Source organism: Trichechus manatus, unplaced genomic scaffold (assembly GCF_000243295.1).
Source record: "Trichechus manatus latirostris isolate Lorelei unplaced genomic scaffold, TriManLat1.0 scaffold00194, whole genome shotgun sequence".
Taxonomy (NCBI): Eukaryota; Metazoa; Chordata; class Mammalia; order Sirenia; family Trichechidae; genus Trichechus; species Trichechus manatus.
The window spans coordinates 2,449,894-2,462,701 of NW_004444130.1; the positions used below are offsets into that span (position 1 = coordinate 2,449,894).

Consider the following 12,808-nt stretch of genomic DNA (forward strand, 5'->3'; position numbering starts at 1 on the left):
AGCAGAGAATACCAGAAAGATATTTACCTGTGTTTTATTGACTACACAAAGGCATTGGACTGCATGGGTCATTAACAAATTATGGATAACACTGCAAAGAATGGGAATTCCAAAACACTTAATTGTGCTCATGAGGAACCTGTACATAGACCAAGAGGCAGTCATTCAAACAGAACAAGGGGATACTGCATGGTTTAAAATTAGGAAAGGTGTGTGTCAGAGTTTGTGATGGTGAAGGTTGTGTGTCAACTTGGCTGGGCCATAATTCTCAGTGGTGTGGCAGTTATGATGTAGTTTGGCAGTCATATGATGTTGTGATCACTTCTATGATGAGATTTGATATAATGTGATCACTTCCGTGATGCAATCTGCTGTGAGTAGCCAATCAGTTGAAAGTGAGTATCCTTGGGTGTGTGGCCGGCACCGAATATAAGTGGACATTCTGGCAAGGCTTGTAGGCTTTTGCTTGCTCTGGATCCTGCAGCTGGCTCCTGTTCATCTGACCTCCGTGTCTTGAGACTTGAGCTAGCAGCTTACCTACGGTCTTACCTGCTGATCTTGAGATTCGTCAATATTCGTAGTCTGCGAGCAAGAGCCTTGCTCTTTGACCTGCCAATCTTGGGTTCACCATCCCCTGTGGCTATGTGAATCAGGAGAAGCCTCTATCCTGACCCACAGACTTGGGACGTTCCAGCCTCTACAACCACGTGAGCCATTTCCTTAATATAAATCTCTCTATACATATATTTATATGCTTTACTGGTTTTGTTTCCCTAGAGAACCCAGCCTAAGACAGACATCATGCTAGGTAGAGGGTCAGTGAAAAACAGGAAGATCATCAACAAGATGGACTGACACAGTGGCTACAATGATGGGCTCATGCACAGCAATGATTGTGATGATGGCATAGGACCGGACAGTGTTTTGTTCTGTTGTACACAGCATCGCTATGAGTCGGAAGTGACTTGATGGCACCTAAGAACAACAACAATGAGGGCTCTATATATGCGGATTATTCAGGGACTAAAAGAACCATCAAAGAGATTCTGAAATTTCAGTGTGCGCAGGTGAGAACTGCTCTTTGCAGATGTCCATGAGAACCATGCCTACTGGCAGGATAAGCCAGAAGCCAGAAATGGTGACCATGATGCTGGTGGGTACAATGCCCCTCCTCTCCTGGACAAATGTCTCCATGTAGGTCTGGTTCACACCAAGAAAATATAACCCTGAAGTGTATCCAGGTGCAGCTCTTAATTCTTGGCCAAGACCAAAGGATGGCAATCTCCAATGGATACCTTGTACTTCAGGCAGACAGCTTGGATTCTCTACAGTGGTGGTCTCCAGAGAAGGGCGGCCACACCCTAAGTGTACCACAAGGCATTCCAGTAGGAGGCACAATGAAAATATTAGGGCTTTTACAGTCATCTTTATTTTTACCTTTTAAAGTTTTTATTTGCATCTCTTTCATAATGTACTGTATGTAATATTTTAGTATTGTGGTTCATGTATATAGTTCATAATTAAAACCAGTTACCATTGAGTTGATTCCAACTCATGGTGACCTCATGTGTGTCACAGTAGAAGTGTTCTCCAGAGGGTTTTCAATGACTGATTTTCAGAAGATTGCCAGGCCTGTCTTCCAAGGTGCTTCTGAGTGGACTAAAACCACCAGTCTTTTGGTTAGCAGCCAAGCATGTTAACCACTTGTGCCATCCAGGGACTTCAGGTCATAAATAACTACATATAAACATGTTAGAGGCTCATGCTCAAGTTTTTACGAACAGAGGTTTGCAACCAACACTGGAGAACCTACACGCCACCACATTTGTGACCAAGAGAAAACTCTGCCTTCTATAATCACATTTTAGAACACCATCTTAAGCCAAAAAATATTCGAAGGGGTCATCTGCCCAGTTCTGGGGAAACATCTGGAGAAGGCTTCCTTTGTCCTTGGAAGCCCAGACCACTTGTTCTGCATTCTTCTCTCTCTCACCCTGCGCATGGTCTGGTTCCCACTCTGAGTCTGGACCACACTGGCCCTGCTTCTCTTTGCCCTGGGAAAGCCACACAAACTGGTGGAAGGGGAGTTCCAAGAACCAGATCTAAAGCCCTGTGCCCCTCATCACTTCTCCCAATACATGTAGGAAGCACCATTGGCTTTTGTAGACTTTGGGGAAAATATACACATGGCTTAGAAAATTTTTCATCAAGGAAAAATAAGTTCCCCAGATAAAACTATAGAGAGACAAAAATATTGTAAATCAGGTTTTCTAGAAGAACTCACTACAGAGGCCTACCAGGAGGTGAAGAATCTTTCTGTATCACAAATGATCGCTACCTGATTCCTTTGCCAATGCATTTGATTTCAGAGACTAGATTTTCTTAGCGGATTTTGGGCATACTGAGATATTAGGGCCAGGAGTGCCTGACAGATGAATGAAAAGCTAAAGGGATGAAGAAGCGGTGGGCTTAGGGCTGCCAGGACCCCACTACCTCAGGATGGCACAGCCTGGTCAGAAGCTGTGAAAAAGAGGGAAGTCCTCTGAGCAGGGCTTCTAACTGGTTCACTCACGTTCGAACCCTTGCTGAGAATCTGCATTTCCACCTCAGATATACTGAATCAGAATCTATATTTTATCAAGATCCCCAGGTGATTCTTGCATACAATAAATTTCCAGAGCCACTGCTCTGCCAGTGGTTCTCAGAATTGGTCCCTAACCAGCAGTATTAGCATCGCCTGGGAACTTGTTACATATGCAAATCCTCAGCACGGTTTTGGAGAGGAAAAGAACTGGTTCCAAGCCCAGTCCAGGAGCTCTGGGAGGGCGAGCCCAACGGTTCCCTCCCTCACCTGTCCAACACTCAGCCCGCCCCTCTGCCTGCAGGTTCTTTCTTCCCTCAGGCAGCCAAGGCTCGGGAGCTACGCGGACCACAGAGGTGACAGGACAGGGAACCCCCTCAATTTTCCTGGGCGTTTTGGGGACAGCCTCAGAGAGCCTTAGAGAAGGTGTCGAAGGAAACGGCCCGTAAGTCGGTCTTCAGCGCATTTGACAAGTCGGGGAAGTGAGCCGGCCCAACAACACCTGCCTACGCACACCTCCTCACCACACACTCCCGTGCGTCCAGCTGCCCACGGGCGCGGGGTGGGGTGAGGTGACTCTGCCCTCTCCCCTAGTCCTGCCGCCAGCGGCCCCACCTCCCCCAACCGAGCGGGCGTGCGGGGCGCACTCACGTCTCCGACACGCCTCCGGGTAGCCAAGCAGCGTCACGGTCGCTTGCTGGGGGCCTACAGGGGGCCAACACGGGCCCGGGCCAACCAGGCCCCCGTGACCCCGGAACGCGCCACCCCCTGGCGGGCCCGAGGGGGCACGGCGGGAGCGCCCATGAGGCGCCGAGGCTCGGGCTGCCGAACACCGACGAGGCGCCAGGGAGAGAGGGCCGCGAAAGGGCTTCAGCCCCGGCGACATCGGCGCGGAGCGGCGGAAGGGGACAGGGGTCGCGTCCCCGGGGAGCCACGGACCCGGCGGCAGGAAGGTGGGGAAGGGGCTTTCTCGCGGTAAGGGGCGGTACTTGGGGCGGGGCCTATGTTCTTGGGGCGGAGCTCCACCGGTTGTGGGAGGGGCGTCGGGTGGGGCTGCCGCGGCCCTAGGCCCTGCAGGTGCGCGTGCGCTGGCCTGGCTCCCAAGCATCATGCACACCGGCATGCGGCCCTTCTGCGGAGGGACCGCCTCCGGCGTAAGGCTAGGGCGCCGGGAGCATCCGGACGCAGCTCCTGCGGAGAGGCTTCTCATGTGTACCAGAGAAAAACTTGCGGCGGGATTGCAGAATCTACCTGGCAGGACAAGACGGGAGAGCACGGCCCTCCACCACCCATAAGCCGGCTCTGGAAGCCCGAGTCCGGCCGTTGCTGGAGATTTTGGGCAAATCTCAGCAGTGGTCTGGAGCCTCCCTCCCTTTGCGAGGTGGCTGTCTTTGGGAACGGCTGTGTAAACGTCCCTGCGTAAGGCCGCGCCCTGAGTCCCACACGAACTTCTCGCACCCCCATTAAAAAGGCTGAAACAGCCCCCCAAAAATGGAAAGATTTATAACCACACTAACTGCGTTGATTTCCAGCTGCGTGATCTTGGGCAAGTTACTCAACCTCTCTATGCCTCCGTTTCTTCAACTGTAAAATGGGAGCACTGATAATACTCCCTCAATGAGAACGTGTGAAGGTTTGAGTTAATGTGCTGTTACGGTGCCTGACACATGAGGGTGTGAGCTACGATGTCTGAGGAGCTGGACAAGGAGTGGGACTCTCCAGATTCTGATTGCACCCTCACCCTTGGCTGTGGTAAAGCACTCCACCAGGGACACACGATGTTGCCCAGGAGTTCAAATTGGTCTCTACCCTGCTTGCCCTGGGAGCTGCTGGAAAAATGACCCCTCACTGAGGCAGAGAGGGGCGGCTTCCTGCCTCACTTCCGGAGGGTGGCCTGGGTAACACGGGTGAGCAGGGAAGGGAAGGGACTCGGTTGGCTGTCCTGGGGCAGATACCCCCTTGGTCTTCCGAGAATCATCCTGGGTTCTCAGAAGTCCTCTTCAGAACAAGCACTCACAAGCCTGGCCGGCTCATAACTCAGTTTGATCTTTTATGGGGTGTATTCTGAGTGGTGAAGAAGCCCCAGCTGCCTGGGAAGGTCCGTCCAGAGGTGTCTTCTGATAGCAGGTCCTGCCTTCTGCATTGGGGCCCAACTGAGCCCCATCTTCCCAATGAAAAGCAGGCTGAGGGGCCCCAGGCTCTGTCCCCCATGCCAGGCTCCACTGGCAGCCCCTCCCCTTATTGGCCTCATTGCACCTCCTGCCCCACTCCCTGCACTGATCTGAGACTTTCTTGGCTGTTGGGCATGTAGTCCTAGCCTCACCCTTGTTCCAGGCAGGTGGGCAGATAGGTAAGCAAGGCTGGTGCACCCAGGGGCTGGCAGGGGAGGTGCCGGGCCTCAGGGCCCAGGGTCCCACCGGGAAATGTGCTCTTGAGCTGGAAAGGAACCAGAACAGAATAAGGGTTGGGGCAGCCCAGGCAATCAGGATGGGCATGTGCTGCACTCAGTGAGGAGTGCCATGGCCATGGCCCATGTGGAAGCTCCAGGCCATTCTAACAGGTGCTTCTGGAAGCTGGTGCTGGGCCAGGTTTCACCTCGGGCCCTCACCACAGTTCACTGGGCTCTAGGCAATCAGAGAACACCAAGGGACCAAACAGGTCCCCAAGCAGCAGCTTTAGTGATAGGAGGAAAGGGACCTTGGAGAAATCCCAGGCCAGACTCTCTGATCCTGCCTCTGTGTGAACTTGCTGTGTGATGCTGGGCCCATCTTTCCCCTCTGGGCCTCAGGATGCCCCTCTGAGCAGGATGTCCTTAGCAGCCTGGTGTGCTCAAACATGCTCTGGACCTGTGACCTGAATACATCAGCAGCCTGGAGTGGCCAGTGAGTACCCCAGCAAGCGTAGCATTGGCAGGGGAAGGGGCTGGAGGTAGGCAGTGGTGGGAAGGCCCTCACCAAACTGGCAGATGTAACGGTTTCGGGTTTTACAGCGTTGGTTATTCCAGTTGAAGGCAGCCAACGCCTGCAGCTCCACGCAGTTGCCAAACCTGCCGGGCCAAGATGCCAAGGTGCTCAGGGTGGAGAAGTGATATATGATGAGTGTGGGAGCAGCTTAAATCCCCCACCGCAGCAGGCCACCTACATCTGCTGGGAGCTGGACCCTGCCTGTCCCCAAACCTCCCATCCCTGCTCCCCAGGCTTCTCCAGCTCTTCTCAGGGACGCAAGGGAGGTCTCTGGCAAACCCCCTACCCTGGAGTAACAACTCTGCCTACCCCACTGCCAGCACTCAGCCACACTGGGCAGAGAAGGGTGGTGGGGGAGCACCAGGAACAGACAGGCCCAAGTCCTTTGGGCCTTCCCTCCCAGCAGGAGCCCAAGTCAGGCCCACTTTCTCCAGTCCATGGGTCGGGCACAGTCCTGGATGCTGGGAAGGAGGGTGAAGGAGGGTTGGAGGAGATATTTGAAGCCCTCGGTGACCACACAGCCTGACCACCTCCACCCGTGCCATACCCAGTCTGGGCTTAGAAATGAGGGCAGGGCCTCAGAAGCAGAAGGCCCTCAGTACAAGATGGCTGGTGGGCAGGCTGGGTCATGAACGGATGCAGGGGTGCAGGCACTGTGGTGGAGGGCTGGAAGAATGCTGGCATCAGTGTATTGATGTAGGCGGAGCCAGTGGGGAGGTGGGGGGGTGAGTGGACAGTAGGTGGAGGGGCGGGTGGATGCTGAGGGGATAATGGAGACAGATGAATAGATGGGGCCTTCTTGGGTTCCCTCTCTCTTATGTTAGCTCCCGGAGGCCAAGGCCCTGCTTTCTGATTTGCATCTCCCTCCCACAGCACTGTGCCTGTGCCCATCTGTGCCTGGATTTCCTTGGGCAACCAGGTACCAGGTAAGGCCCAGACCCTCTAGGGCTCAGCCAGGTGGCAAGCTAGATGGCGATTCTTTAGTGCAGTCTGAAGGCTAAGCCAGGCAGGCCCAGGCAAGAAAGTGGACCCCAGGAAGGGAGGCACCCCAGACTCACCCCTGATTATCAGGTTGTCCAAAGGCGAAACTGGTGAAGGAATGGTACTCCCCAGTGGTCCAGCGGAAGGAGTCCTTAGCAGTTTCGTAGGTGAGCCCTGAGCCGGGGCAGCCAAGGTTGGCTCCACTGCCCAAGATTCTCAGGCCCCACTCAGAGGCCAGGTTTCCCTGAGAGGAGGGCCTAACACCTGGAGGCTGCCACTTCATGGCTTTCCAGCCCCCAACCTGAGCCCCTTTTCCCAGCAGTTCAGCCTTCTCCCCAGGGAGGGGGGTCACCAGCCTGACTACTGGCCACATCCTAAGCTCCAAGCCCTCTCCCTACCCTTACCATTGGCTGGTGGGTGTTCTGTGCTTCCACATCCCAGGGTTCCTGGAGCAGCGTGTGGCATCCCAGGCCTTCCCCCGCACACACATTGTACTCCCCAACAAGCCAGGCACTCACTGATCCAGAAGTTCCTGGTCTCAAAGTCGCTGTCAGTCACCTCACTGGTGGTCTCCAGGCGGCCCAGGTAGAAGGCGAGGATGTCCTGCACTTTCTGACTCTTGATCTGGGCTAGCACCCCGCCCTTTCCCTGTAACCCTCACCCCAGGTCAGGCTGGCAGGGCCCCAGGATTCAGGCAGCCCTTCCCACCACCACAGCCATGGCGTCACAGGAGAGGAGGCGTGTGTGCGTGCTGGCAGCAGTGCTCAGTGCTGTCCAGCCTGGCCAGCCTCCTGCTTCCTAGAGTAGGCGTCCGCCTTCCTCTTGCCTGCCCACCTCTCCTCTCTCTTGTGTTCAGGGGCCCAGACGGGCAGCACCCAGGCAGGGTCCTACCTGCAGAAGGGATTTGTGTCACCTGCCCCTTGTTTTAAATATGTTCAAATTGGTTGCCAACGTTAATAAATCAGGAGGGGCTACATGAAAATGTGGGTTTCTGGTGCTCTTGAAAAATAATGAGTTCTGGCCACCCTGAACTCGCATCCTGCATGGCATCCTGCAGCTGGAGCTGAGTCAGGACGGCTCCCCTAGGTGGGGGTCGGGTGGAGCCTCGTCCCTGTGGTCCCTCAGCTCATTAAGTGACCTTCTGGCTTCCAGAGGCCTCTGAGTTTGTGATTCCTGCTTTATAGTAATGAAGAGAGTGAGGGCAGGAGAAGTCAAAGAACCACCTCTTAGTCCAAGGTCTTGCCATCAAGGACCTTGCTTGAGACCCTGGGGATCCCTGAAAAGGCAGGGGTCACCTGTCACCTGGCATTTCATCTTGGCTCTGTAGTAGGTGTCTGTCTCCGAGGATATCATGAAGCAGTCCCCATCGATCCTCAGGTCACAGGTATGGAAGGGAAAGTGCACCTTGGCTGGGGGATGAGAGGCCTGAGTTTGTGTGTGTGGACCTCAGAATTGTTATCCTCTCCCGCCCTGCCAGGGTGCTGAGCTCAAACTCCTTCTTCTGGCGCCCTTCTTATAGGGGACGATTGTCTTCCCATTCACCTCCCAGTTGCCTCTTTGAGAGCAAGCACCAGAGGGTCTGGAAGGGCATGGCCTTGGGCGAAGCAGAGGAGGGGCAGAAGGAGGGCATGGCCCCCTCAGCTCCCTCTGGCCCAGCCAGGAGGCAGGGTGAGATAGGGAGGTCTCCTAGGAAAGAAAAGATGACCCCCACTAACAGTAGGTACATTCCCTCAAAGCAGGGTAGCAATTCCAGGAAAGGGCTTCAGGCTGGAGAGTGGGTAGGAGTCAGTGAGTGCTGGCAAATATGTAACAACCAGCTCTCCTTAAAAAAACAAAACAAATAACAACAAAAAAAAAAACCCAGTATTTGTAACATTTGCCCATTTCTGTGGTGTAAATATCCCCACCATGGCCAATTCTAAGCGGCCAATATGACATCACTAAAGGTGAAGTTGGGAAGAGACATACAATGGGCCCCACTACACCGCTGGAGGGATCCTGGGACAGGACTCACTGGTGCACTGGGCTCCCCCAAAGCCGACATCGCAGATGCAGGAGCACTCTTCTTCCCGGAACCGGCCGTGCACACACCGCACACTGCACCGCACTGCAGGATGGGGCAGGAGGGCAGCACTCACTGGCCCTGCTGCTCCTCACAGGCTTGAACATGCAAGGTCTGGCCAACCACAGCGAGAACCCCCTCTCGGTGATGGAGCCCACTAGGGCTGCCAATTGGCTTCTGCACCTGGCATCTTTGGTTTGATCCCCAGTGTAGAGAGAAGCAAATTGAGGCTTGGGTCACTGTCCCATGGTCACAGAGCTGGGAAGAGGGGACAGTGGGACAAGAAACTAATTCTGTCCTTTTCCCACCAGCTCAGAGCCTAAGGGCCCAATCCGACCCCTTTGCAGCTCATCTCAGGGTGTGGCAGACAGATAATGTTCTGCTAATGTTGTAGAGGGAATCCATGCAGTGTACACACTCAGCAAGTGCACGGCCAGCACTCCCTTAGGCACTCGAGACTCTGGGAACCTGTTCATCAGTGCATGCACAGCCCCTGTTCAGGATGCACCACACACACATATGTGTGTGCACACATGCACACAGCTGGCTCAGCCTCCCTCCTTCCCACTTTGGTGGCCACCTGTGTCACCCATGTGCACTGCACCCCCCAGGAAGTTGGTCCTGCTCTGGAACTCCAGGTGCCCCTCACCTTGGCAGTATCGGCCTGTGTAGCTGGGGGGACAGTGGCAGTGGCAGGTGCTGACATTGAGATGTCCGTGGTTCTGGCAGCTCATGCAGCACGGGTTCCTAGGGACCTCTGGTCAGATGAGGAGGGGACTCTGAGAGTGGGGCCTACATGCAGGAGGCCAGGCAGGTGCCTCCCAAGGGTGTTGAGGGCCAGGGTTTCCGGGACAGCCCCTCAGGATGCTGCCTACACCCCCCTCCCCAGGATACCCATACCAAACCTTCATGTACCTGCTGCCCAGGGAGGAGGCAGGCAGGGTGGGGCACCTACCACAGAGCCCCCCTGTGTGGTCCCAGGCTTTGAAGCAGCCCGAGACGCTGGCTGTGCAGAGCCAACACCAGGCGCCCTTCTTATAGGGGACAATTGTCTTCCCATTCACCTCCCAGTTGCCTCTGTGAGAGCAAGCAACAGAGGGTCTGGAAGGGCATGGCCTTGGGCAAAGCAGAGGAGGGGCAGAAGGAGAGCATGGCCCCCTCGGCTCCCTCTGGCCCAGCCAGGAGCCAGGGTGAGATAGGGAGGTCTCCTAGGAAAGAAAAGATGACCCCCGCAGGGTAGCACTTCCAGGAAGGGGCTTCAGAGGAGAAGCTACATTCTGCGTGGTCAGAATCTTGGGTGCTGCCCACTTTTACATCCTCTCCCTTTCCCCGTTCTTCTCTCTCCACTAAGGGTTCAGACCAGGGGGTCAAGGCCTTTTGGGTGGGTGGGTAGTGTCTCAGCCTGGGTGAAAGTATCCCTTCTCACCCCCACCCCCCATTGCAGTTGACCCAGCAGAGGGTGGTGGACCCTGCAGTCATGGGGGCTTACCCTGGAGAGTAGGCACACACAAAGGCCTCCATCTCTGTCTGGCCCACAGAACAGCGATGCTGCCCACAGCCCAGCTGGCTTGAAGTGGCCCACACAAGCTGCAAGAGACACAGTGGCTCAGAACCCCATCACAGGCCACCCCCACTACCAGCCTGGGCCAGTAGCACAGGCCTGGGGAGGGAGGACACAGCTTTTGTTATAAACCAAGCAGACAAGCAGTTCTCTCAACTTGCTGTGGGCCTCAGGAGCAGCAGCTATGCTGGGCAGGGGTATAGGATGGGTATAAGATGGGTGGGAATAGTCTAGTAAGGCTTTAATGGGGAGGATGGGGAGTGGAGGAGGTGAGGGTTCAACAGACACCTGAAGGGATGGGAGATTGTGACTGGGTGGAGGAGTGTGGCAAAAGAAAGACATGGTGTTATGGATTGAATTATGTCCCCCAAAAATATGTGTTGTAAATCCTAACCTCTATGTGTGTAGTTATAATCCTATTTGGGAATGGATTGTCTTTGTTATGTTAATGAGGCAGGATTAGTGTAGGGTGTGTCTTGAGCACTCTCTTTTGAGATATAAAAGAGATTGAACAAGCAAGCGAGTAGAGATGGGGTAAGACAGATGCCAGGATACATGGAGATCTCCAAGGAACCAGGAAATAAGCTGAAAGAGACCAAGACCTTTCCCCAGACTGACAGAGAGAGAAAGCCTTTCCTAGAGCTGGTGCTCTGTGTTCAGATTTCTGACCTCCTAAACTGTGAGAAAATAAATTTGTTTGTTAAAGCCACCTCACCTGTAGTATTTCTGTTATAACAGCACTAGATAACCAAAATGAGACAGAGCCCCCACAGTGTTACATTAAAAATCCTGTTTCCTTTGCTGGGCTTCCTCCCCTCCAGCTTTGCATTTGAATCCTGATTTTGCTTGGAGGTTATATGTAAACTCCATGGCACCTGCATAATATGATTAAGAATGTTGCTGATGAAAGGACAAATATTGTATAAGATCACTATTATAAGAACTCAAGAAAAGGTTTAAACACAGAGGAACATTATTTGATAGTTACAAGCGTGGGAAGGGAGGAGAGGGGAATTCACTAACTAGATAGTAGAGAAGAATTATCTTAGGTGAAGGGAAAGACAACACACACTACAGGGGAAGTCAGCACAACTGGACTAAACCAAAGCTAAGAAGTTTCCTGAATACAACCAAGTAATTTGAGGGACAGAGTAGCAGGGGCAGGGGTCTGGGGACCACAGTTTCAGAGGACATCTAGGTCAATTGGCAGAACAAAGTTTAATAAGAAAAAGTTCTGCATCCCACTTTGGTGAGTGGCATCTGGGGTCTTAAAAGGTAGCAAGCGGCCATCTAAGATGCATCAATTGGTCCCAGCCCACATGGAGCAAAGGAGAATGAAGAATACCAAAGACACAAGGCAAGTATTAGCCCAAGAGACAGAAAGGGCCACAAAAACCAGAGACTCATCAGCCTGATACCAGAAGAACTAGATGGCGCCCAGCTACCACCAATGACTGCCCTGACAGGGAACACAACAGAGAGTCCCTGATGGAGCAGGAGAAAAGTAGGAAAAACTTCTAGTGAAAAAAACAGGCTTAATGGTTTGACTGAGACTGGAGGGACCCCGGAAGACACAGCCCCCAGACTCTCTGTTAGCCCAAAACTAAAACCATTCCCGAGGCCAACTCTTCAGACAAAGATTAGACTGGACTATGGGACATAAAATGATACTTGTGAAGAGTGTGCTTCTTAGCTCAAGTAGATACATGAGACTAAATGGGCAGCTCCTGTTCAGAGTCGAGATGAGAAGGCAGAGAGGGTCAGGAGCTGGTTGAATGGACTCGGGAAATCTGGGGTGGAAAGGAAGAGTGTGCTGTCACAGTATAGGGAGAGCAACTAGGGTCACATAACAATGTATGTATAAATTTTTGTATGAGAGACTAACTTGAATTGTACACTTTTACTTAAAGCACAATTTAAAAAAAAATGTTGCTGACATAACTTGTATGAACTCCCTACTTGTAAACCCCTTAAAAGTAACTTGTCTTCTTGCCTTTGGGGAGCAGTCTTGGCCACAGCAGCTCCAACTGACTCCTCTTCCTTGTACAATGAAATAAAGGTGCCTTTTGTGTTCTCCCACCTCTCTCGTTTATTGGCCAATACAAGTCATGCCAAACAAGAACCTGGGGTTTCCATCCAGTAACAAAAACACCTGGTCATCAAGGGCCTTGTGACAGATTGCAAACATGGCCACAACTGCCCACATCTCCCTGTAGACCGTTCTTTTAAACTTGACTTTGTAGTTCTTTCCATCAAGAGGAATAATCTCTTCCTCTTTGAATCTGGGCAGGCCTTACGACTTGCTTTGGCCACTAGGAAGTGATACTGAACAAGTTCTCAAGAGGCCTTTCAATTTCCACTCAGTCTTATAGAACGGCCACAATGGGAACAAGCTCAGGCTAGCCTGCTGGAGGTTGAACCACCACAAGAGGCAGAGAGGAGCCAGTTGTGGCCATTCTAGACAGCCTCTCCCAGCCTGGCAGCTGACTGCAGTTACATGAATGAGCCCAACCAAAAGAAGAACTTCCTAGCTGAGCCCAGCCCAAATCACCGGCCCCTAGAATTGTAAGCTAAATAAATTGTTGTTTTTAGCCACTAAGTTTTGGGGTAGTTTTTTGTGCAGCAAAAACTAAGGGATACCAAAAAAAAAAAAAAAAAAA

At 52.9% G+C, this 12,808-nt stretch overlaps 1 protein-coding gene across 1 annotated transcript in view; it reads right to left on the bottom strand.

The window, feature by feature from the left end:
• Positions 1-4,979: 4,979 nt before the first annotated feature.
• The window catches only part of LOC101350850 (C-type lectin domain family 18 member C), a 13,902-nt gene continuing 6,073 nt past the window's right edge, over positions 4,980-12,808 (bottom strand). The window contains exons 4-12 of the mRNA XM_023741864.1: positions 10,077-10,174; positions 9,543-9,664; positions 9,237-9,344; positions 8,540-8,632; positions 7,828-7,934; positions 7,044-7,173; positions 6,603-6,699; positions 5,536-5,627; positions 4,980-5,017 (exon numbers count right to left, since the gene is read on the bottom strand). Coding sequence (XP_023597632.1) covers positions 4,980-5,017; positions 5,536-5,627; positions 6,603-6,699; positions 7,044-7,173; positions 7,828-7,934; positions 8,540-8,632; positions 9,237-9,344; positions 9,543-9,664; positions 10,077-10,174 — 885 coding nt within the window. The remainder of the gene's footprint in view (positions 5,018-5,535; positions 5,628-6,602; positions 6,700-7,043; positions 7,174-7,827; positions 7,935-8,539; positions 8,633-9,236; positions 9,345-9,542; positions 9,665-10,076; positions 10,175-12,808) is intronic.